We start from the raw sequence: 24,331 nt of genomic DNA, 5'->3' as shown, positions 1-24,331 counted from the left end.
ATCCCACCCTCGCCTTCTCCCAGAGTCCACAAGTCTGTTCTATACATCTGAGTCTCTTTTTCTGTTTTGCATATAGGGTTATCGTTACCATCTTTCTAAAGTCCATATATATGTGTTAGTATACTGTAATGGTCTTTATCTTTCTGGCTTACTTCGCTCTGTATAATGGGCTCCAGTTTCATCCATCTCATTAGAACTGATTCAAATGAATTCTTTTTAATGGCTGAGTAATATTCCATGGTGTATATGTACCACAGCTTCCTCATCCATTCGTCTGCTGATGGGCATCTGGGTTGCTTCCATGTCCTGGCTATTATAAACAGTGCTGCAATGAACATTGGGGTGCACGTGTCTCTTTCAGATCTGGTTTCCTTGGTGTGTATGCCCAGAAGTGGGATTGCTGGGTCATATGGCAGTTCTATTTCCAGTTTTTTAAGAAATGTCCACACTGTTTTCCATAGTGGCTGTACTAATTTGCATTCCCACCAACAGTGTAAGAGGGTTCCCTTTTCTCCACACCCTCTCCAGCATTTATTGCCTGTAGACTTTTGGATAGCAGCCATCCTGACTGGAGTATAATGGTACCTCATTGTGGTTTTGATTTGCATTTCTCTGATAATGAGTGATGTTGAGCATCTTTTCATGTGTTTGTTAGCCATCTGTATGTCTTCCTTGGAGAAATGTCTGTTGAGTTCTTTGGCCCATTTTTTGATTGGGTCATTTATTTTTCTGGAGTTGAGCTGGAGGAGTTGCTTGTATATTTTTGAGATTAATCCTTTGTCTGTTGCTTCGTTTGCTATTATTTTCTCCCAATCTGAGGGCTGTCTTTTCACCTTGCTTATAGTTTCCTTTGTTGTGCAAAAGCTTTTAAGTTTCATTAGGTCCCATTTGTTTATTTTTGCTTTTATTTCTGAAATTCTGGGATGTGGGTCATAGAGGATCCTGCTGTGATTTATGCCGGAGAGTGTTTTGCCTATGTTCTCCTCTAGGAGTTTGATAGTTTCTGGTCTTACATTTAGATCTTTAATCCATTTTGAGTTTATTTTTGTGTATGGTGTTAGAAAGTGTTCTAGTTTCATTCTTTTACAGGTGGTTGACCAGTTTTCCCAGCACCACTTGTTAAAGAGGTTATCTTTTTTCCATTGTATATCCTTGCCTCCTTTGTCGAAGATAAGGTGACCATAGGTTCGTGGATTTATCTCTGGGCTTTCTATTCTGTTCCATTGATCTGTATTTCTGTCTTTGTGCCAGTACCATACTGTCTTGATGACTGTGGCTTTGTAGTAGAGTCTGAAGTCAGGCAGATTGATTCCTCCAGTTCCATTCTTCTTTCTCAGGATTACTTTGGCTATTCGAGGTTTTTTTGTATTTCCATACAAATTGTGAAATTATTTGTTCTAGTTCTGTGAAAAATACCGTTGGTAGTTTGATAGGGATTGCATTGAATCTATAGATTACTTTGGGTAGTATAGCCATTTTGACAATATTGATTCTTCCAATCCATGAACACGGTATGTTTCTCCATCTGTTTGTGTCCTCTTTGATTTCTTTCATCAGTGTTTTATAGTTTTCTATGTATAGGTCTTTTGTTTCTTTAGGTAGATATACTCCTAAGTATTTTATTCTTTTTGTTGCAATGGTGAATAGTATTGTTTCCTTAATTTCTCTTTCTGTTTTCTCATTGTTATTGTATAGAAATGCAAGAGATTTCTGTGTGTTAATTTTATATCCTGCAACGTTACTATATTCATTGATTAGCTCTAGTAATTTTCTGGTAGAGTCTTTAGGGTTTTCTATGTAGAGGATCATGTCATCTGCAAACAGAGAGAGTTTCACTTCTTCTTTTCCTATCTGGATTCCTTTTACTTCTTTTTCTGCCCTGATTGCTGTGGCCAAAACTTCCAAAACTATGTTGAATAGTAGTGGTGAGAGTGGGCACCCTTGTCTTGTTCCTGATTTCAGGGGAAATGCTTTCAATTTTTCACCATTGAGGGTGATGCTTGCTGTGGGTTTGTCGTATATAGCTTTTATTATGTTGAGGTATGTTCCTTCTATTCCTGCTTTCTGGAGAGTTTTAATCATAAATGGATGTTGAATTTTGTCAAAGGCTTTTTCTGCATCTATTGAGATAATCATATGGTTTTTATCTTTCAATTTGTTAATGTGGTGTATTACATTGATTTGCGGATATTAAAGAATCCTTGCATTCCTGGGATAAAGCCCACTTGGTCATGTTGAATGATTTTTTTAATATGTTGTTGGATTCTGTTTGCTAGAATTTTGTTAAGGATTTTTGCATCTATGTTCATCAGTGATATTGGCCTGTAGTTTTCTTTTTTTGTGGCATCTTTGTCTGGTTTTGGAATTAGGGTGATAGTGGCCTCATAGAATGAGTTTGGAAGTTTACCTTCTTCTGCAATTTTCTGGAAGAGTTTGACTTAGCTCTTCTCTAAATTTTTGGTAGATTTCAGCTGTGAAGCCATCTGGTCCTGGGCTTTTGTTTGCTGGAAGATTTCTGATTACAGTTTTGATTTCCTTGCTTGTGATCATTTTGTTAAGATCTTCTATTTCTTCCTGGTTCAGTTTTGGAAAGTTATACTTCTCTAAGAACTTGTCCATTTCTTCCAAGTTGTCCATTTTATTGGCATAGAGCTGTTGGTAGTAGTCTCTTATGATCCTTTGTATTTCAGTGTTGTCTGTTGTGATCTCTCCATTTTCATTTCTAATTTTGTTAATTTGGTTCTTCTCCCTTTGTTTCTTAATGAGTCTTGCTAATGGTTTGTCAATTTTGTTTATTTTTTCAAAAAACCAGCTTTTAGCTTTGTTAATTTTTGCTATGATCTCTTTAGTTTCTTTTGCATTTATTTCTGCCCTAATTTTTAAGATTTCTTTCCTTCTACTAACCCATTTCTTCTTCCTCTAGTTGCTTTAGGTGTAGAGTTAGGTTATTTATTTGACTTTTTTCTTGTTTCTTGAGGTAGGCCTGTAATGCTATGAATCTTCCCCTTAGCACTGCTTTTACAGTGTCCCATAGGTTTTGGGTTGTTGTGTTTTCATTTTCATTCATTTCTATGCATATTTTGATTTCTTTTTTGATTTCTTCTATGATTTGTTGGTTATTCAGAAGCGTGTTGTTTAGCCTCCATATGTTTGAATTTTTAACAATTTTTTCCCTCTAATTGAGATCTAATCTTACTGCACTGTGGTCAGAAAAGATGACTGGAATGATTTCAATTTTTTTGAATTTACCAAGGCTAGATTTATGGCCCAGGATGTGATCTATTCTGGAGAAGTTTCCGTGTGCACTTGAGAAAAAGGTGAAGTTGATTGTTTTGGGGTGAAAAGTCCTATAGATGTCAATTAGGTCTAGCTGGTCCATTGTGTCCATTAAAGTTTGTGTTTCCTTGTTCATTTTCTGTTTAGTTGATCTATCCATAGTTGTCAGTGGGGTATTAAAGTCTCCTACTATTATTGTGTTACTATTAATTTCCTCTTTCATACTCGTTAGCGTTTGCCTTACATATTGCGGTGCTCCTATGTTGGGTGCATATATATTTATAATTGTTATATCTTCTTCTTGGATTGATCCTTTGATCATTATGTAGTGTCCATTTTTGTCTCTTTTCACAGACTTAATTTGAAAGTCTATTTTATCTGATATGAGTATTGCAACTCCTGCTTTCTTTTGGTCTCTGTTTGCGTGGAATATTTTTTTCCAGCCCTTCACTTTTAGTCTGTATGTGTCCCTTGCTTTGAGGTGGGTCTCTTGTAGACAGCATATATAGGGGTCTTGCTTTTGTATCCATTCAGCCAGCCTTTGTCTTTTGGTTGGGGCATTCAACCCATTTACATTTAAGGTAATTATTGATAGGTATGGTCCCGTTGCCATTTATTTTGTTGTTTGGGGTTCACGTTTATACCACCTTTCTGCGTTTCCTGTCTAGAGAAGATCCTTTAGTATTTGTTGAAGAGCTGGTTTGGTGGTGCTGAATTCTTTCAGCTTTTGCTTGTCTGTAAAGCTTTTGAGTTCTCCTTCATATCTGAATGAGATCCTTGCTGGGTAGAGTAATCTAGGTTGTAGGTTATTCTCTTTCATTACTTTAAGTATGTCCTGCCATTCCCTTCTGGCCTGAAGGGTTTCTATTGATAGATCAGCAGTTATCCTTATGGGAATCCCTTTGTGTGTTATTTGTTGTTTCTCCCTTGCTGCTTTTAATATTTGTTCTTTGTGTTTGATCTTTGTTAATTTGATTAATATGTGTCTTGGGGTGTTTTGCCTTGGGTTTATCCTGTTTGGGACTCTCTGGGTTTCTTGGACTTGGTTGGCTATTTCCTTCCCCATTTTAGGGAAGTTTTCAGCTATTATCTCCTCGAGTATCTTCTCATGGCCTTTCTTTTTGTCTTCTTCTGGGACTCCTATGATTCGAATGTTGGGGCGTTTCACATTGTCCCAGAGGTCCCTGAGGTTGTCCTCATTTTTTTTTGATTCTTTTTTCTTTTTTCCTCTCTGCTTCATTTATTTCCACCATTTTATCTTCTAACTCACTTATCCTATCTTCTGTCTCTGTTATTCTACTCATGGTTCCCTCCAGAGTGTTTTTGATCTCATTTATTTCATTATTAATTTTTAATTGATTTTTTTTTAAATTTCTTCTAGGTCCTTGTTAAACATTTCTTGCATCTTCTCAATCTTTGTCTTCTGGCTATTTATTTGTAACTCCATTTTGTTTTCAAGATTTTGGATCATTTTTATTATCATTATTCTAAATTCTTTTTCAGGTAGATTTTTCCTCCTCTTTTGTTTGACTTGGTGGGCTTTTTTCATGTTCCTTTAGCTGTTGGGTATTTCTCTGCCTTTTCATCATGTTTAGATTGCTGTGTCTGGAGTGGGCTTTCTGTATTCTTGTGGTCTGAGGTTCCTTTTTATTGTGGAGGTTTCACCCAGTGGGTGGGGTTGGACGATTGGTTTGTCAAGGTTTCCTGGTTAGGGAAGCTTGTGTCAGTGTTCTGGTGCATGGAATTGGATTTCTTCTCTCAGGAGTGCAATGGAGTGTCTAGTAATGAGTTTTGCGATGGGTCTCTGTGTTAGGTGTGACTTTGGAGAGCCTGTATGTTGACACTCAGGTCTATGTTCCTGTGTTGCTAAAGAATTTGCGTGGTATGTCTTGTACTGGAGCTTATTGGCTCTTGGGTGGTGGTTGGTTTTGGTGTAGGTATGGAAGCTTTTGGATGGTCTCTTATTCCTTAATGTTCCGTGTAGTCAGGAGTTTTCTGGTTTTATCAGGATTTGGGCTCAATTCTCCTGCCTCTGGATTTCAGTTTTATTCTTCCAATAGTCTCAAGGCTTCTCCAACTATACAGCACTGATAATAAAACTTCTAGGTTAATGGTGAAAAGATTCTCCACCGTGAGAGACAACCAGAGAGGTTCACAGAGTTACATGAAGAATAGGAGAGGGAGGAAGGAGATAGAGGTGAGCAGGAGGAGAAAAGGGGGACTCAAGAGGAGAGAGACAGATCTACGCAGTTATCTGTTCCCAAAGTGTTCTCCGTAGCCCAGACACCCATAAAGATTCACAGAGTTGGATTGGGAAGAGAAGGGGAATGGAGGAAATAGAGGTGTTCTGAGGTAGAAAACAGAGAGTCAAAAGTGGGAGAGTATCACCACACTCCTGAATAGAAATGGGAACTGAATATTGGATTCTTAAATGACCAAAATTTATATCACATACTACTGAAAAACAAAGATTGAAAATCTAATGTAGAGGTTAGACTCTTTGAAATACAGTATTTAAAAACAAAAACACAGAAAAAATTTAGAACTGTATATGAAGTTCAGTTTAAAAATAGGGTTTCTCTCTCTCTCTTTTTTTTTTTTGGCAAGGTTATAGTGAAATGAAAATGAAAGTTAAGGAATAATTGAGGAGTATTAGAGGACTCTAAAAGGAAATAGGAGAGAAAAACAAGAAAAAGAAAAAAAAAAGAAAAAAAAATTTTTTTCCCTAATTAAAAAAATCGTAAAAATATATGAAAATGAAAGTTGAGGAGTAATGGGGGAGTAATTGGAAATTATAAAAGAAAATAAAAGGGAAAAAATAAAAAATTTTTAAAAAAAAAAAGGAAAGAAAAAAAAATTTTTTTTTTTAATTAAAAAAAAAAATGTACATATATATCTAGAAATTTCTCTGAGGTTGTTGCGGTCAGCGTAGGTTAAGTTCAATTTCAGATAGCTTCTCTTTCCAGCTTACACTTCTCGATAACTGTAGGCCCCTTCCCGTGTAGTCGGTGTTACCTTCAGGGATTTTAATCTGTTGCACCAGTCCTTTCTGAAGCGGTTCCCTTTGTTTATTTGGCTTCTGTTTGCCGTCTCTTTGGTGTCTAATTTCCGCCCTGACACAGGCGGGCGGAGGTGATCTCTTATTTAGGTTCTCTAGTTCAGTTCAGTCCTGCTACGGGGAGGGCGGGGCGCTGCAGACAGATACAGCTCTGTGTGGATAGCGCTCACCATGTTCCGGCCACACTGGGTTTGCCCCGCTCACGGGTGTTTGTGCTTTCGCCGTCTACACTGCTCAGGCTCCCGGCTGCTCTATATGGAGCGGGCCCTGCGTTGAGTGCGGTTCCAGTTTTCAGGTACTCCACAAAAGCGCAGATTCGGTTGCTCCTGCGTTTTGTGCCTTCCCCGGCCTGAGCGGTTCAGGCAGCCAGAGGCTTGGGCGTACTCTCCCGGGTGCAGCACGCCTTTTCTCTCCGCGGCGAGCGGCCCAGGCAGCCAGACGCTTGGGCGCACTCTCCCTGGGTACGGCGCGCTTTTTCCCTCTGCGGCCCCAGCACGCACCGCCAGTCGGGTCTCAGGAAGTCTTTAGCTAGAACCCAGAGGCCTGTTTGCATTGTGGGAGGGGGTGGCTTCTCAGGGGCTGAGTTTGCCCTTTTCCCCTCCCCCCTGCCTCCTACCTCCAGCGGGGATGGGCCGGCTCTTCTCTGGAGATTCTCAGTCCCTTTGTTTTGCGAACCACCGGCAGTGTGTTCGGGCCAGTTAATTTTGTCCCTTGCTATCCCACAGTTTAAAAAAGCTCCCTCCGATTGCTCTCAGGGTCTTCGGGCCGGTCCTCACCCTAAGCAATGCCGCCCGCTCCTCTCCGTTCCGCCCCGCTTGTTGCTGGCGGGTACGGGCGTCTGGGGTACTTTTCTGCTGGGAGTTGCTTTTAGGCACGTAATCTGTGGGCCTTGTTTAATTTTTCCTCCCAGTTAGAATGCAGAAAACTTCCCCCAGTCCCGCCAGTGAGAGGGTTTCCTGGTGATTGGAAACTTCCTCTATTAAGACTCCCTTCCCGGGACGGGTCTCCGTCCGTAGCTCTTTTGACTCCCTTATTATCGTTTATATTTTGTCCTACCTCCCTTCGAAGACAATGGGCTGCTTTTCTGGGCGCCTGATGTCCTCTGCTAGCGATCAGAAGTTGTTTTGTGAAATTTGCTCAGCATTCAAATGTTCTTTCGATGAATTTATAGGAGAGAAAGTGGTCTCCCCGTCCTATTCCTCCGCCATCTTGGCTCCTCCCTCTGGCTTATGCTTTTGGTGTCATGCCTAAGAAGTTGTAAAATCCAGTGTCATAAATCTTTCCCGCTATGGATTTTTCTATATCCATAGAAAAATTTTCTATGGATATAGAAATCCATATAGTTTTTAGTCTTACGTTTAGATGTTTAGTCCATTTTCTTCCCTTCCTTCAGTTAATTTTTGTATATGGTGTAAAGGATCCAACTTCATTCCTTTGCGTGTTGAGATGCAGTTTTCCCAGTACCATTTGTTAAAGAGACTGTTCTTTCCCCCAGTGAATGGCCTTGACACCTTTGTCAAAGATCATTTGACTATATCCATGATGGTTTATTTCTGAGCTCTCTGTTCATTTACACTGGTCTATATGTCTGTCTTCATGCCAGTAGCACATTATTTTAATTTGAAACTTTGTAGTAAGTTTTGAATCAGGAAGTGTGATATTCTGTCTCTTTATATACTTGTTATTTCTATTATTTCTGCTCTGATCTTTATTATTTCTTTCTTTCTTGCTCTGGATTTAGTTTGCTGTCCTGTTCCTGGTTTCTTGGCAATAAATTAGATTATCAATTTGATATCTTCATTTTTAATGTAAATATTTACAGCCCTGATTCATCTGCCACACTCACTAGGAAGGAGCAATGGCTTACATTGCTGTTCTTATGGAATTTTAGTAGATCTTATTGAATATATATTTTTATATTTTTTGTATGTCATTAGGATAGTTTCCAGAGACTTTAAATCCTGAGTTTATAAAAACAGTCTTTGTCAACTTTGCCTGTTTTGCTGGTGAGTAGTTCCACAGAATTCCTCGTGATCCCATCCTGAAAGTGGAACTCCATGTGGACACTTACCATAGAACAACCACCTTCTGTTTCTTGAATATCTTTCCAGATGTGTATTGTATATTTCTGTGTAAATGATCTTTTTCAACACTATACATTATACATACTTTTCTGTCTCTTGATTTTTTTTTTTTTTTACTTAGTATCTTGGCTTTTGTTTTGCCTGTGTGTGTGTGTGCTCAGTTGCTCAGTTGCTCAGTTGTATCCAATTCTGCAACCCCATGGACTGTAGCCTTCCAGGCTTCTCTGTCCATGGGATTCTCCAGGCAAGAATACTGAAGTGGGTTGCCATTCCCTTCTCCAGTGGATCTTCCCGACCCAGGGATTAAACCTGCATCTCCTGCTTTGGTAGGCAGATTCTTGACCACATAGCCACAAAGGGAATCCCTTTTGTTTCATATTTGTACATAAAGGACTGCCTCATTCTTTTTGTTGTCTCTGTAGTATTTCATTGTATGGATGTAGTACAAGTTAAGCATATAACTTATCAATTGAGTTTTTTAGTTATTGCCAATCATTACTAAATTATACTGTAATGAATATGTTTGAACTATATACATTATTTCATACATGTGCAAGTGTGTCTTTTGGGTAAAATTGCTCCACATGGAATTGATTTCAAAGGGTATATCTTTGTAATTTTGTTAGGTGTTGTCAAATTGCTTTCAGTAGAAGTTATACCAACTTACATTACTGCTAACAATGAATGGTAGTCCAGTTGCATGTAGTTCTTACTTAGAATACTACATGATGAATCACAGAATAGAATTAATTTTCTTTAAGTTAGTTCTTTTTTCTTCCCAGACTGTGTGTGTGTATACATCTTAATTATAAGATTCAGCCTCTAAAATGATAACTGCTATCAACTTAGACATAGATAAGCAAACTTATTTTGGAGTTTCAGGAATTAATATATTCCTTTAAATCAGAAGTGTTTTAAAAAATACTTTAGGAAGGTTGATTCTTTTTTTTAATATTAGAATATAATTGCTTTACAGTGTTGTTAGTTTCTTCTGTACAACAAAGTAAATCAGCTATGTGTATACATATCCCCTCCCTCTTGAGCTCCCCCGCCACCATCCCCCAACCCCCATCCCGTTACTCTAGGTCATCACAGAGCACTGAGTTGAGCTCCCTGTGCTATACAGCAGGAAGGTTGATCCTTGAAAGTTTAATTTTAACAGCATTGTGCACATTTGGCAAAATGTGTAATTAACATTTTGTAATTAACGTTTCTGTATGATTCTGAAAATACTGGAATTTAATGTCAATCTTTCTCTTAAAAGAATACCTTTTGAGCCTTGTCACCAACTTACTGCTCATTATCTAATGATTGTACCTTTGAGGTGATAAAAATAACCTCTGATACTATGTTGCTGCTGCTGCTGCTGCTAAGTTGCTTCAGTCGTGTCCGACTCTGTGCGACCCCCATAGATAGCTGCCCACCAAGCTCCCCCCGTCCCTGGGATTCTCCAGGCAAAAATACTGGAGTGGGTTGCCATTTCCTTCTCCAGTGCGTGAAAGTGAAACGTGAAAGTGAAGTCACTCAGCCGTGTCCAACTCTTAGCGATCCCATGGACTGCAGCCTACCAGGCTCCTCTGTCCATGGGATTTTCCAGGCAAGAGTACTGGAGTGGGGTGCCATCGCCTTCTCCGTGATACTATGTTAGTGTGATTTAATTCTGACAGTTTTACTTTGCTGAATTATCACATTGTAAATATTTCGAATTGGCCATATTTTTAGAAATAATTTAGTAAACTTAATTTGGCCAATCAGTTCTCAGTATCAGAAGAGCTCAAGTTACACCATGAGTCTGGACATTTGTCAAGCTTATGTTTCAGGAAATTTTGAAGCTCTTGATTTTCTTATCAGTTACTTTTGAATTAATAATTAGATATATCTTTTTTTATTCATTCAACAAATATTAGGTGTCCGCTATGCTTTTGATGGGCTTAATCTGCCTACAATGCAGGATACCCCGGTTTGATGAGTTAGGAAGATCCCCTGGAGAAGGAATAGGCTACCCACTCCAGTATTCTTGGGCTTCCCTGGTGACTCAGATGGTAAAGAATCTGCCTGCAATGTGGGAGACCTGGGTTCAATCCCTGGGTTGGGAAGATCCCCTGGAGGAGGGCATGGCACCCCACTCCAGTATTCTTGCCTAGAGAATCACCACGGACAGAGGAGCCTGGCAGGCTACAGTCCATGGTGTCACAAAGAGACAGACAGGACTGAATGACTAAGCACAGCACAGAACAGCATGCTTTTGACACTAGGAATACACTGCTTAAAAAGATAGCTACCATCTCTGTCCAAATGGAGTTTATTCTAATGAGAACAAGCAATAAACAAGTAATGAAATAAGTAGATGTGATAATTTTAAACTTTGAGAAATGCCATGAAAGGCATAAACAGGGTGGTGTGAGAGTGTGTGACTGGAGTTGTCAGGGATGAGTGTTCAAAGAGGGCCTGTTTGAAGAGGTGACAATTGATCTGAGATTTCTTCTAAAAGATGAGAATAAGCCAACCTAAAAATAGCTAGAAGAAGAGCATTCTAGGCAATGGGGACAGTACTTAAGGGATTCAAGGGGAAAAAGGAAGCCCAGTGTGACTTAGATTAAGGAACAAGAGGAAGCAACAGTTAGAACTGGACATGGAACAACAGACTGGTTCCAAATAGGAAAAGGAGTATGTCAAGGCTGTATATTGTCACCCTGCATATTTGTTTATTTATTTACTTATTTATTTATTTTTTTCTCCGTGATCTCAAAAGCTGTTTAATTGAGGAAATAAGGCAAGCAGTGAAGAATATGTGACAACAGGCCAGCTCAGGCTGGTCCCTCTGTTCATACTTTTTCACCCCAACCACAATCAATCAAACTCACACCCTTGCCTCCTCTGAGTCTTCCATCAAAAGTCACTTTGTCAACTAAAAATAAAATTACCATGTGATCCAGCAATGTAAACTTCAGGGTTTACATCCAGACAAAAGTGTAGTTCTAAAAGATACATGCACACCAGTGTTCATAGCAGCATTACTTACAACAGCCAAAACATAGTGTCCATTGACAGATAAGAGGATAAAGAAGATGTCAGTTCAATTCAGTCACTCAGTCATGTCCGACTCTTTGTGACACCATGAACTGCAGCATGCCAGGCTTCCCTGTCCATTACCAACTCCCGGACTTTACTCAAACTCATGCCCATTGAGTTGGTGATGCCATCCAGCCATCTCATCCTCTGTTGTCCCCTTCTTCCACCTTCAATCTTTCCCAGCATCAGGGTCTTTTCAAATGAGTCAGCTCTTCACATCAAGTGGCCAAAGTATTGGAGTTTCAGCTTCAACATCAGTCCTTCCAATGAATATTCAGGATTGATTTCCTTTAGGATGGACTGGTTGGATCTCCTTGCAGTCCAAGAGACTCTCAAGAGTCTTCTCCAACTTCTCCAACAGTTCAAAAGCATCAATTTTTCAGTACTCAGCTTTCTTCACAATCCAACTCTCACATCCATGCGTGACCACTGGAAAAACCATAGCCTTGACTAGATGGACCTTTGTTGGCAAAGTAACATCTCTGTTTTATAATATGCTGTCTAGGTTGGTCGTAACTTTTCTTCCAAGGAGTAAGCGTCTTTTAATTTTAATTAATTTTAATGAGGTACCATTACACGCCAGTCAGGATGGCTGCTATCCAAAAGTCTACAAGCAATAAATGCTGGAGAGGGTGTGGAGAGAAGGGAATCCTCTTACACTGTTGGTGGGAATGCAAATCAGTACAGCCACTATGGAAAACAGTGTGGAGATTTCTTAAAAAGCTGGAAATAGAACTGTCATATGACCCAGCAATCCCACTTCTGGGCATACACACTGAGGAAACCAGATCTGAAAGAGACACGTGCACCCCAATGTTCATTGCAGCACTGTTTATAATAGACAGGACATGGAAGCAACCTAGATGCCCATCAGCAGATGAATGGATGAGGAAGCTGTGGTACATATACACCATGGAATATTACTCAGCCATTAAAAAGAATTCAATTGAATCAGTTCTAATGAGATGGATGAAACTGGAGCCCATTATACAGAGTGAAGTAAGCCAGAAAGATAAAGACCATTACAGTATACTAACACATATATATGGACTTTAGAAAGATGGTAACGATAACCCTATATGCAAAACAGAAAAAGAGACTCAGATGTATAGAACAGACTTGTGGCTCTGTGGGAGAAGGCGAGGGTGGGATGTTTCAAGAGAACAGCATCGAAACATGCACATTATCTAGGGTGAAACAGATCACCAGCCCAGGTTGGATGCATGAGACAAGTGCTTGGGCCTGGTGCACTGGGAAGACCCAGAGGGATGGGGTGGAGAGGGAGGTGGGAGGCGGAACCGGGATGGGGAACACATGCAAATCCATGGCCAATTCACTTCAATGCATGACAAAAACCACTGCAATGTTGCAAAGCAACCAGCCTCCAACCAATAAAAATAAATGGAAAAAATAATAATAATTTCATGGCTGCAGTCACCATCTGCAGTGATTTTGGAGCCCCCAAAAATAAAGTCTGACACTGTTTCCACTGTTTCTCGGTCTGTCACAGGGACAGGGGCTCTGGGTGCAGCAGACCTGGGTATGGCATAAGCCCTCTTGGAGGAGGTTGCCACTAACCCCGCCATAGAGCTGCCAGAACTTACATAGGACTGGGAAATAGACTCTTGGAGGGCACAACAAACTTGTGCACCAGGACCCAGGAGAAAATAGCAGTGACCCCCCAGGAGACTGTCTGAAAGTTGCCTGTGGGTGTCTGGGAGTACACGGCGGAGGCATGGGTCAGTGGTGGCCTGTTGTAGGGTTGAGGGCACTGAGTATAGCAGTCCATGCATGGGATCTTTTGAGGGAGGTCACCATTATCTTCATTACCGACTTCCCCGGTGGCTCAGACGGTAAAGCGTCTGCCTACAATGCAGGAGACCCGGGTTCGATCCCTGGGTGGGGAAGATCCTCTGGAGAAGGAAATGGCAGCCCACTCCAGTACTCTTGCCTGGAAAATCCCATGGGAGAAGCCTGGTAGGCTACAGTCCATGGGGTCGCAAAGAGACACCCTGCATATTTAACTTATATACAGAGTACATCATGAGAAATGCTGGGCTGGAGGAAGCACAAGCTGGAATCAAGAGTGCCAGGAGAAATATCAATAATCTCAGATATGCAGATGATACCACCCTTATGGCAGAAAGTGAAGAAGAACTAAAGAGCCTCTTGATGAAAGTGAAAGAGGAGAATGAAAAAGCTGGCTTAAAGCTCAACATTCAGAAAACTAAGATCATGGCATCCGGTCCCATCACTTCATGGCAAATAGATGGGGAAACAGTGGCTGACTATATTTTTGGGCTCCAAAATCACTGCAGATGGTGACTGCAGCCGTGAAATTAAAAGATGCTTACTCCTTGGAAGGAAAGTTATCAGCAACCTAGATGGCATATTAAAAAGCAGAGACATTACTTTGTCAAAAAAGGTCCTTCTAGTCAAGGCTATGGTTTTTCCAGTAGTCATGTATGGATGTGAGAGTTGGACTATAAAGAAAGCTGAGCGGTGAAAAATTGATGCTTTTGAACTGTGGTGTTGGAAAAGACTCTTGAGAGTCCCTTGGACTGCAAGGAGATCCAGCTAGTTCATCCTAAAGGAGATCGGTCCTGGGTGTTCTTTGGAAGGACTGATATTGAAGCTGAAACTCCAATACTTTGGCCACCTGATGCGAAGAGCTGACTCATTTGAAAAGACCCTGATGCTGGGGAAGATTGAAGGCAGGAGGAGAAGGAAATGAGAGGATGGAGATGGTTGGATGGCATCACTGACTCAGTGGACATGGGTTTGGGTAGACTCTGGGTGTTGGTGATGGACAGAGAGGCCTGGCGTGCTGCAGTTCATGGGGTCGCAAAGAGTCAGACACAACTGAGCAACTGAACTGACTGACTGATAGAACAGGATAGGTTATTTTGTTTTTGTGGGGAGGGCAGGTTAAGAAGCAAGAATCAGTCAGTTAAGTAGGACCTACTCAAGTTTGAGATACCTGTTCGATATCCAAGAAGTGTAAGTAGGCACCTTGAAACAGGGACCTTTAGAGCTCAAGAGAGGTGTTGGAATGTGAGAAATAAGTATGAAATTCATCAGCATGGACTGTACTTCATCAGTTCCAAAACTACATTTTTTTTCTTTTTAACTTTTCAGAGATCAGGGTACATCTTGTGATTGATGTCAGCCAGGCAGCAATCATGATAGAGTTGTCATTTGCTGTTTTTAAGTGTGTACTGGCAGATTGCCAGAATCAGACCTTGCAGATTAGATGTCAGCAGCGTGGGGGAGAATTGGAGATGATATTAGAGCACTGTTTTAAGCTCTTAAAATCAAATGACTCAGAGGAAGAAGGTAGGGAAGAGGTGAACCATACATGTTTTGGAGATTTCCTTGAGGCAAGGGCCAAAAGTAGGTTAGCTTTTTGCAGTTGAGACCCAAGCACCGTAGCTTTCTGTTCCTTTAAGAAATGCTGTATAATCCACACTCTGGCAGAGAATGATACTGTGTGAAGAAAAACATAGATGTCTACAACCCTGAAGTAGAAAAGTAATTCAGAAGAGTTAAGACTTTGAATGTGAAGTTTTAGAAATAAGTTTCACCACTGAATTTTTTTTGCATTTACCATTCCATCTTGATAAAAATGATGTATGTTCAAAATCTGCCTACATCTAAAACTCACTCATTGTAAAATATAAACTTCTAATTGTGTTATACATAGTTTGATTGGCAGAGTTTTTTTCTCAGTGATTCATAAAAAAGCCATTGAATTGCTGGCTTTTCAATGAAGTACTGTAGGTGATAGTTAAAGCCAGGGAATAACTAGCTAGCTCACTTAGCTGTTGAGTTAACATAAAGAATTACAATTTCAGAAATCTGTGTACACAGACTGCCTCACCAGACTTCGTCCTCATCCTTCAAATCTCAATTCAGATAATCATATTCCTCAGGAAAAACCTTCTGTAACACCTTCCATCTCCACCTGTGACTGAGTCCAGAATTTTTAAAAATGAGGCCATAGATTTAAAAAATGGTGCTCACTTTATCTACTGCAATTTTATCTTCTTTCTGTTTGTGCTTCTAGGGAAAAATATGAAAAGTTATAGTGGGTGTTTATTCAAAAGGATTCCAAGAATGTTGGTAGGAATAGAACATAGCAAATGAATCCGACAGTGAAGAGCCATCTTAATTTTCTGGTAATTTCTGCTAACCAAATGTTTTCATCCTCATTTCTCTCCATTTCCTTTTTTGTTTGTTTTTTTGTTTTTAAAGGAATGCCCAGAAGAAAGGAAAGTAAACATGAGCTCTATACGGGTAAGGAAACTTATTTTCATCATGTGCAGGGATAAAGCTTCATTTCATCAAAAGAATTTATACCTTTACTTTTCCCCAAATCCCAAGTCTGCTGCCTGGGCAAATTCAAAGTAAAGTATTTGCTTTCTGAATTAATTCCAGTGACTTTTATGTGACTTCATTGGCACATACTGTCTACATAGATAAAACTATTCATAGTTTGACTCTTGCTGTTGCGTCTGTGCATTATCTTATTTTATAATACACTTGCATGTAGTCAAAATGTGACTGTAACAAAACCAAACACAGTTGTCTCAGTATAGAAACTCTGCTGTGTACATATTTAATATAGACAGTAATGTAATAGTGTCTGTTCCTGTGCTGTGTACTTTAGATGTTAAATTCCTAGAGTGTAGGAATGATGACCCATTTCCACTTCACAGTACCTGTTCAGTTGAACAGCTAAATTTTTTTGTCAATATAATAAAAGGAATATTTAGCCCTTAAACTTTGGGTATGCTCTAGTTTGAATGTGCTTTAGTGACTGAGTTTTAGTAAAGAACATGGCTACTCGAGCTTACTCTTGGTATGCACATCCAGGATGCTGGGAACTTTTTCTAGGCAAAGAAGAGGAGGTAGAGAATAAGCAAACTAAATACCTGATAAGTAATTTTCCCTTTTTTGTGCTTGCAGGGGAAGAAATGGAACTGGTATTTGGACTATTTATTTTCAGAGGGGTTACACGGCTTGAAACACTTCATAAGAAGTAGTATTCATCGTTCTTCTGTCCCCTGAGCAGAGAGCATAAACCACCTGATCAGCATTTTTTTTTAATGTTTCATGTCACGGATGTTTTAGCACGATATTTTTAAAAGGTTGCTGTTAGCAATCATATAATGGAACAGACATGGGGTTGGGGTCAAGCCAACCTAGGTTTGAAACTCATATCTGCCACTCACTAGTTTTGGGACTGTGTTCTGAGTTTTTTTGTTGTGCCTTAAAATAATAGCAATCATTTATTATTAATATTTCTATTTCTAGGAGGCAGGGATTTGGGGAGAGCTTCAACTGGGTGGTTCTGCCTCAGGGTCTCTCCCAAACTTGTAGTCAGGTGGATGGGGGGCTAAAACTCTGGAGGCTGGCTGAGTTAATCTCCCCCTCTTCTTAGAGTCTCAAGGCTTCTTCATGTGGTCTTTCCATGTGGCTCACTTGGGCTTCCTTACAGCTTGGCGGCCTCAGGACAACTGGATGCTTCTGTGGTGGCTTGGGCTCCAGGCAAGCAGATGTCTCAGGGACAAAAAACATCGCCTTTTCTGATGCAGCTTTGGAGGTCATGCACTCTTAGTTCCTTCATACTCTCTTGGTCACAAGCAAATCACACACTTCCCCAAGTTCAAGGGGAGGGGTATTAGACTCCACTTCATGATGGGAAATGGCAGAGTTCTTGAGTAGAGTTGGCAAATTATGACCCTTGGATGAAATCAGGCTCCTGGGCATTTATGTCTTGTAAATGACTTTGCCATGATGTCAAAGCTGAGTGTTTGGGACAGGTACTGTGTGGTCTGTAAAGCCAAAAATATTTACTGTACAACTCTTTATAGAAAAGTTTCCTGACCCCTATTCTGGAAGACCATGTTGGATGAGTGTTACTGTTTTAGCCACCTTTGTAATATGTCATTGGCCTCAGGCAGGTTACAAGCCTCTGAATTTTACTGGGGTCTCCAAACCTGGCACCAGATTAGATAACTGAGACATCTGGTTGCCATGCAGATGGCATCATTGGACCATGTTTGTACAAGTGTAGCTTCGGAGTTTCTCAGGCCTTTTGCACAGGAGCAGAGGTACACCCGGCTTACTAGCTGCTCATTCTTTGCTATGGCTGCCATCAGCTTTTGTAAAACTGAAAACAGGGTAAGTATAGACTTTGACTTTTCATGTAGCAGACTGTTAGCAGGAGTTAACTGCTTTACAAAGTTGGCGACCACTTTTAGAATCCCCAACTGCTAGTTCAGGAGGAGAGTGGGCGTTGCTTATGCACTTCTTGTAAAAATGAAAATCCATTAACTTTTATGATTCATGTATGCTCTCTGACAGCATTGGGTCAAAGGGGCTTTTTTTCCTTCCTCCACCTGATCAACATTAAATGAATGTTGACAGAAGCAAACTGAGCATATGGGACTAAACTTCCTTGTTGCTGAAGAGATCAAGAGGCTCAACTTGAGTTTCCATACTCATTTCACCAACAGACTGCTACCTTCAGGGAGTGCTTAGACTGGCTTTCTACCCATGGCTCAGGAGAGCCTCAGTGTGGCTGACTTTATTTTCAGGATCTAGGTTCTTTAGCCCACCAGTGAAAAATGACTTCATCATCAGTCTCTGCCTTCCACCAAATTATGCATAAAGAGATATATCCATTATGTGGTGGGATTTTTCACATTTTTGTGAACTATGATTTGCATTTTTATGGAAAAGAGCAGATGATAATATACAGTGGCATTTAAGCCGGACATATTTATGCAAAATATTCAGCTGCCTCTGAAACCTCTGTGAATGTTGCCCTTTTACTGATTTTGGACAACCATACCAACACCAAGTTAACAGGATATATGTCTAACTCTAAAAGCTGGCTTTAGGTAGTTGGTCGATTCTTGGGCCTTCACTGGTAGTAGCAATTTGATGAGAGAAGGAAAGGGAGAGAACTGTGGGATAATCCACATTCCTGGAGTTTTACCAGTTTGATTTCACAGGACTGCTCTATTTTGTGCATGTGCATGTATGCGTATGTATATATCCCATTTTTAAATGTTTAGGTTCAAATAAATTAACTGTAACTTATTTTCAGGAGTAATTCTGAAGCATTTTAAAATTTTTATAATAGCTAGAATATCTTGCTGAAAAGTTACCACAGAAGTTTGCTTCAGTGCTACAGAAAAATTCTCTGCCTTTTAATAAAATTTATATCATTTGAGAGAAATCAAGCTGAATTTACTTTTGTATTTAAGGGCACATTGCAGTTCTTTTTTTCCTGTAAAGCAAAGCAGAACCCTGAACTATATTATTGGAAGGTGTTCAGACTAGAATCCTATTTATTAATTTGTTTTTTATTTTAGACATATTTACTGAGCTTACCATGTGCTGTGAATTCTTCTGTGTGCTGGTTATGTAGTACCTTCTTTTGTGGAATTTACTTCTCTGTTGGAGAAGACAGATAATACAGGTTGTAAATAGATGTATAATATCAGATGCTATAAAGAAAAAGCAAAGAATAGGGACAGAAACAAACTGAGTGTATGGGACTAAATTCTTTCCTCATTGTTAGAGGCCCGGTGGCTCATTGAGTTTCCATATTCACTTCAGCAACAGACTGCCATCTTCAGGGAGTACTTAAAATTGTCTTTCTATCCATGGCTCGGGAGAGCTTCAGTGTGGCTAACTTTGATTTGCAGGATCTGGGTTCTTTAGCCCACAAGTGAAAAATGACTTCATCATCAGACTCTGCCTTCCACCAAATTATACATAAAGAGATATACATGTTTGAGAGGGTTGCAATGTAAGATGCTTAAGGAAGGCCTGTTTGAAGAGGTGACGTATGCAGAGGCCCTAATGAAATAAGTGTATAAACCATGTGAATATTGGGGAAAAGAGAATTCTAGGAAGAGATAAAGGCAAGTAAAAAGGTTTGAAAATGTTAACTTACTTGGCATGTTTGAGGAATAGCAGAGGCTACTAGGGTTACAACCTAGTGATTAAAGGAATGATAAGAAATGAAACAGAAGAAAGCCAGAGAGTAGTTCATGACAATCCTTGTAGCCGGGTATGGATATGTAATGGGAAGCTATCAGAAGGATGGAGAGCCTAGGAGTGGCATAATTTGACATTGTGGATAACAAATTTACTGTGTGGATCACAGCAAACTGGAAAATTCTTCAAGAGATGGGAATACCAGACCACCTTACCTGCCTTCTAAGAATGCAGGTCAAGAAAAAGCAACAGTTAGAACTGGACATGGAACAACAGACTAGTTCCAAATTGGGAAAGGAGTACATCAAGGCTGTATATTGTCACCCTGTTTATTTAACTTACATGCAGAGTACATCATGCACAATGCCAGGCTGGATGAGGCACAAGCTAGAATCAAGATTGCTGGGAGAAATAGCAATAACCTCAGATATGCAGATGACACCACCCTTACGGCAGAGAGCTAAGAGGAACTAAAGAGCATCTTGAAAGTGAATGAGGAGAGTGAAGAAGCTGGCTTAAAACTTGACATTCAAAAAACAAAGATCATGGCATCCAGTCCCATCACTTCATGGCAAATAGATGGGGAAACAGTTGAAACAGTGACAGACTTTATTTTCTTAGGCTCTCAAATCACTGCAGATAGTGACTACAGCCATAAAATTCAAAGACACTTGCTCCTTGGAAGAAAAGCTACAACTAACCTAGAGAGCATATTAAAAAGCAGAGACATTACTTTGCCAACAAAGGTCCATCTAGTCAAGGCTATGGTTTTTCCAGTAGTCATGTATGGATGTGAGAGGTGGACTATGAAGAAAGCTGAGTGTCAAAGAATTGATGCTTTTGAACATCAATTCAAAAACAGAGAAAAGTCTTGAGAGCCCCTCGGATTGCAAGGAGATCAAACTAGTCCATCCTAAAGGAAATCCATCCTGAATATTCATTGGAAGGACTGATGTTGAAGCTGAAGCTCCAGTACTTTGGCCATCTGATGCAAAGAACTGACTCATTTGAGAAGACCCTGATGTTGGGAAAGATTGAAGGCAGGAGGAGAAGGGACGACAGAGGATGAGATGGTTGGATGACATCACCAACTCAATGGACATGAGTTTGAGCAAGCTCCGGGAGTTGGTGATGGACACGGAAGCCTGGCATGCTGTGGCCCATGAAGTCACAAAGAGTGGGACATGACTGAGCGACTGAACTGAACTATAGAGCTGGTGTGTGGAGTTTATTTTTGTTGTTGTTTTCTCATTTTTTTAATTTTATGTTTTTTGTTAAAAGGGTTGGTTTTATTTTTTTTTCCATTTATTTTTATTATTTGGAGGCTAATTACAGTATTGTAGTGGTTTTTGCCATAGATTGACATGAATCAGTCATGGATTTACATGTGTTCCCCATCCCGATCCCCTCTCCTGCCTCCCTCTCCATCCCATCCCTCTGGGTCTTCCCAGTGCACCAGCCCTGGGCACTTGTCTCATGCATCCAGCTTGGGCTGGTGGTCTGTTTCACCCTTGATAGTATAGTTGTTTCAATGCTATTCTCTCAGAACATCCCACCCTCGCCTTCTCCCACAGAGTCTAAAAGTCTGTTCTGTACATCTGTGTCTCTTTTTCTGTCTTGCATATAGGGTTATCATTACCATCTTTCTAAATTCCATATATATATGCATTAGTATACTGTATTGGTGTTTATCTTTCTGGCTTACTTCACTCTGTATAATGGGCTCCAGTTTCATCCATCTCATTAGAACTGATTCAAATGAATTCTTTTTAATGGCTGAGTAATAATTCCATAGCGTATATGTACCACAGCTTTCTTATCCATTCATCTACTGATGGGCATCTAGGTTGCTTCCATGTCCTGGCTATTATAAACAGTGCTGCGATGAACATTGGGGTACATGTGTCTCTTTCAATTCTGGTTTCCTCAGTGTGTCTGCCCAGGAGTGGGATTGCTGGGTCATATGGCAGTTCTATTTCCAGTTTTTTAAGGAATCTCCACACTGTTCTCCATAGTGGCTATACTAGTTTGCATTCCCACCAACAGTGTAAGAGGGTTCCCTTTTCTCCACACCCTCTCCAGCATTTATTGCTTGTAGACTTTTGGATAGCAGCCATTCTGACTGGCGTGTAATGGTACCTCATTGAGGTTTTGATTTGCATTTCTCTGATAATGAGTGATGTTGAGCATCTTTTCATGTGTTTGTTAGCCATCTGTATGTCTTCTTTGGAGAAATGTCTGTTTAGATCTTTGGCCCATTTTTTGATTGGGTCATTTATTTTTCTGGGATTGAACTGCAGGAGTTGCTTGTATATTTTTGAGATTAATCCTTTGTTTCTTCATTTGCTCTTATTTTCTCCCATTCTGAAGGCTGTCTTTTCACCTTGCTTATAGTTTCCTTTGTTGTGCAAAAGCTTTTAAGTTTAATTAGGTCCCATTTGTTTATTTTTGCTTTTATTTCCAATATTCTAGGAGGTGGGTTATAGAGGATCTTGCTGTGATTTTTGTCGGAGAGAGTTTTGCCTATTTTCTCCTCTAGGAGTTTTGGAGTGTGGAGTTTAGATTGAAGAGGATTAAGGGTGAAAGCAGAGAAGTTAGGTTATTACAGTTTTCCAGGCAAGAGTCGTAGACTAGTGTGGTAGATGATGGGGGAGGTGGGGTGGGTGGGTAGGTAGTCAGATACTGGATTCAAGCTATATTTTAACGGTGAAGAAGATAGGCTTTGCTGATAGCTTGTATATGAAGTGGGGGAGGGGAGTAAAGGATGACACCTAGTTTTTTGATTGATTAATTGCGTGAATGCTAGAATGGAGAGATGAGGAACAGATTTGAAGGAGTGTGGAGTCATGAGGGTGTTTTTGGTCATGTTAGTTTGGAGATGCTAAATAGGCAGTTGGATATCCAAGTCTAGAATTCAGGGTACATTTTGGTTCTGGCAAAAGTGATTTGGGAGTCTTTATTGCATGGCCATGATATTTCATGAGATCACTTAGCACAGCTTGCAAAGAGAAAATGGCAAAGGACTGAACCCTGGAGCAAGTCAATATTAAGAAGCAGAGAAGAGGAGGAACCCTCAAGAGACTGAGAAGTACTCACTAGTGAGCTAGAAGAAAAGTTAGGAGACTGATGTGCTGGAAGCCAAGTAAAGAAAATGTTTCAAAAAGGAGGGGGTATTTAATGGTATGTAATGTTGCTTACACATACCTGCATAAAAGAAGCTTTAGCTGCTTTGAAGTAAATCTGATAGTTTCCCCAGTGGGTAGCCTTTGTCATTTAGAAAATTTTCTTTTGCTTTTAAGTTCGTACTCCAAGTAACTTCCCATATTGTTTTTCACAACATATTATTTTGATTCTTAAGATCATGTAGAACTTTAAATTGTGAGAGGGGGGTTGATTAGTTTTTATGAAAATTTAACCCCTAACAATCTGATATCATGGAAGAAACTTCTCTAAACGAGTTTATATTCTGGGAGAAAAAAAAATTTTTTCCCTTAGTTTGCATTTTTGTTCAATAATTGTTCCCCGGATACCTCTTTGACCATATCCTTCTCTTGATCAGTTGTTTAACACACTTTAAATTAGATATACAGCTGTGCAAATATGCCAAATCTAGTTATTTGAAAAGTATTTTTTGAAGAATCTTCACGGCAAACAAGAAAAACAAAATAAGAGTATTTTGCGTGCATGCAAAACATGTCTAAGAAAAGAAATAAAAAATGTGGTTTGACTTAATTATTCAATAACAATGCTATTAGATTTCTAATCATAACTTCTTCATCTGGTCTTGGGGACAATCTGGAAAGAAAAAATGATAACTGGTGCCTCAAAAACTTTTATTAGCATAGTAGAAATTCTCTTTGTATCAGTTACATTTTATCACAAAATAGTTTATTAGAAGAAAAATTATTCTCTAAAATTGATATTATATATATATATATATATATATATATATATATATATATATATTTAGGTGACCTTTTATTTTTTTAACATAAATTTATTTCTTTTAACTGGAGGCTAATTACTTTACAATATTGTATTGGTTTTGCCATACAATGACATGAATCTGCCACAGGTGTACATGTGTTCCCCATCCTGAACCCCCTCCCACCTCTGTCCCCATCCTATCCCTCTGGGTCATCCCAGTGCACCAGCCCTGAGCACCCTGTATCATGCATTGAACCTGGACTGGTGATTTGTTTCACATATGATAATACACGTTTCATTGCCATTCTCCCAAATCATCCCACCCTTGCCCTCTCCCACAGAGTCCAAAGGACTGTGCTATACATCTGTGTCTCTTTTGCTGTCTTGCATATAGGGTTATCGTTACCATCTTTCTAAATTCCATATATATGCGTTAGTATACTGTATTGGTGTTTTTCTTTCTGGCTTACTTCACTCTGTATAATAGGTTCCAGTTTCATCCATCTCATTAGAACTGATTCAAATGCATTCTTTTTAATGGCTGAGTAATATTCCATGTGTATATGTACCACTGCTTTCTTATCCATTTGTCTGCTGATGGACATCTAGGTTGCTTCCATGTCCTGGCTATTATAAACAGTGCTGTGATGAACATTGGGGTACATGTGTCTCTTTCAATTCTGGTTTCCTCAGTGTGTATGCCCAGCAGTGGGATTGCTGGGTCATATGGCAGTTCTATTTCCAGTTTTTTAAGGAATCTCCACACTGTTCTCCATAGTGGCTATACTAGTTTGCATTCCCACCAACAGTGTAAGAGGGTTTCCCTTTTCTCCACACCCTCTCCAGCATTTATTGCTTGTAGACTTTTGGATAGCAGCCATTCTGACTGGCGTGTAAT

At 39.7% G+C, this 24,331-nt stretch overlaps 1 protein-coding gene and 1 non-coding gene across 2 annotated transcripts in view; both read left to right on the top strand.

Annotated features, from left to right (window-relative positions):
• Positions 1-23,238, top strand: part of CENPI (centromere protein I) — a 72,487-nt gene extending 49,249 nt beyond the window's left edge. The window contains exons 20-21 of the mRNA XM_070462012.1: positions 15,745-15,786; positions 16,459-23,238. Coding sequence (XP_070318113.1) covers positions 15,745-15,786; positions 16,459-16,560 — 144 coding nt within the window. The 3' untranslated portion in view covers positions 16,561-23,238. The remainder of the gene's footprint in view (positions 1-15,744; positions 15,787-16,458) is intronic.
• TRNAC-ACA (transfer RNA cysteine (anticodon ACA)) lies at positions 13,326-13,397 on the top strand. Its single transcript has one exon. It is a non-coding gene; the product is annotated as a tRNA-Cys (tRNA).
• Positions 23,239-24,331: the final 1,093 nt, after the last annotated feature.

Source organism: Odocoileus virginianus, chromosome X (assembly GCF_023699985.2).
Source record: "Odocoileus virginianus isolate 20LAN1187 ecotype Illinois chromosome X, Ovbor_1.2, whole genome shotgun sequence".
Classification (NCBI taxonomy): Eukaryota; Metazoa; Chordata; class Mammalia; order Artiodactyla; family Cervidae; genus Odocoileus; species Odocoileus virginianus.
The sequence above is the reverse complement of the archived record's forward strand: the minus strand, read 5'-3'. Positions and strand labels throughout refer to the sequence as shown.